The sequence below is a fragment of the Aureococcus anophagefferens genome (genome assembly GCF_000186865.1).
Source record: "Aureococcus anophagefferens unplaced genomic scaffold AURANscaffold_1803, whole genome shotgun sequence".
Lineage (NCBI taxonomy): Eukaryota > Pelagophyceae > Pelagomonadales > Pelagomonadaceae > Aureococcus > Aureococcus anophagefferens.
In genome coordinates, this window is record NW_008706547.1 from 1 (window position 1) to 1,192 (window position 1,192).

The following is a 1,192-nucleotide window of genomic DNA, read 5'->3' on the forward strand; positions in this document are numbered from 1 at the left end:
CGACGACTTCCAACCAGGAGGTTCCTGGATAGCAAGTTTCTGGTAGTTTCGGTACATAGTCTGCTCCTGATTGACGGTGAAGGGTCCAGCTTGCTGACAGCAGGGGCAGGAGCTTGGCTTAACCTAGGATACCACCCACTCACCCACAACGAGGAGGATGTGGAATAGAATGGAACATAATAACAACCTCCGCGGTGTTGCTTTGCTTGAATGGTCCCAAAGTTGCTTGACAGGAGCCACAGGTGTATTTCACCATCCTTAATTGTGGGAATATCGTTGATCGTCGTGTGACGACCTGGGAAACGTATTATGCACGACAACGTAGAGCGCTCAACGCAGCAGGTCCCCACGCCACTGACTCGCACGAGCCTACGAGACCCATTCTTTACCTTGCCTTTGCCACCACCGGCCAAAATTCTCACTGGTTGAGATGGGTTTGTCTCAAATCACGCAGTGTGTCGGTGATAGGCAAGTCGCGCACTCGCACGTGGATCTCGTCCTTAATTTCCCCTAATCGAGGATATAAAGTCATCCAGAGGTGGATGTAGCACGGAGGATAAGCACAGTATTTTGGAAAATGGTCAGAGGAAAGCACAAGTTCATTAGCCACCTCATCGAATATCCTACAACTTAGAATCGAACCTGATAAATGCAAGAAGGGGGTGGCTTGCTCGATAATGTCACGGGGAGCATCAGCGACCCATATAGCAAGAATTGGGACTTTGGAGCTGAGCGCTTGATAAGAGATTTCAAAACTTGCCTACGCAGATTATTGATGTTGCCAAAAAGTGTGAGCGCCATCCAGGGATAACCAGATTGTTGGCACACATCGCACGAATCTTTGCAATTTGTTCTTTATCCGATTCCAGGAATGCGCGAAATCTATGACACTAATCTTGGTGTAAATTATGTTTTGTCGACCAACCGTTGCTTAATTTCCGTGCGTGTCCGACTTTGCGCTATCCACCTAATCGTCATGTGTCCTCTCGTCTTATTTTTTGCTAGTTTCGCCGGTGCTTGCTCACGGAGAGACATGTCCATCGCTTCGAGATTAATTGAAGTGGAAATCTCTTTGGTATTATCTTGAAAACGCACAGTTTGCACTCTCACGCGCCTTCGTCCGCGCTCCACTTCATCTGAGTAGCACCATATGTAAAGCTAATTTAACCAGACGCACCTCGACCCCGAAATC

At 48.0% G+C, this 1,192-nt stretch overlaps 1 protein-coding gene across 1 annotated transcript; it reads right to left on the reverse strand.

Annotated features, from left to right (window-relative positions):
* Positions 1–55: 55 nt before the first annotated feature.
* AURANDRAFT_72904 (hypothetical protein) lies at positions 56–1,136 on the reverse strand (the record flags this gene model as incomplete). Its single annotated transcript, XM_009045211.1, has 6 exons — positions 56–123; positions 144–369; positions 423–642; positions 685–760; positions 813–882; positions 968–1,136. Coding segments are annotated over 6 exons (732 nt in total), but the record flags the coding sequence as incomplete, so codon positions are not given.
* Positions 1,137–1,192: the final 56 nt, after the last annotated feature.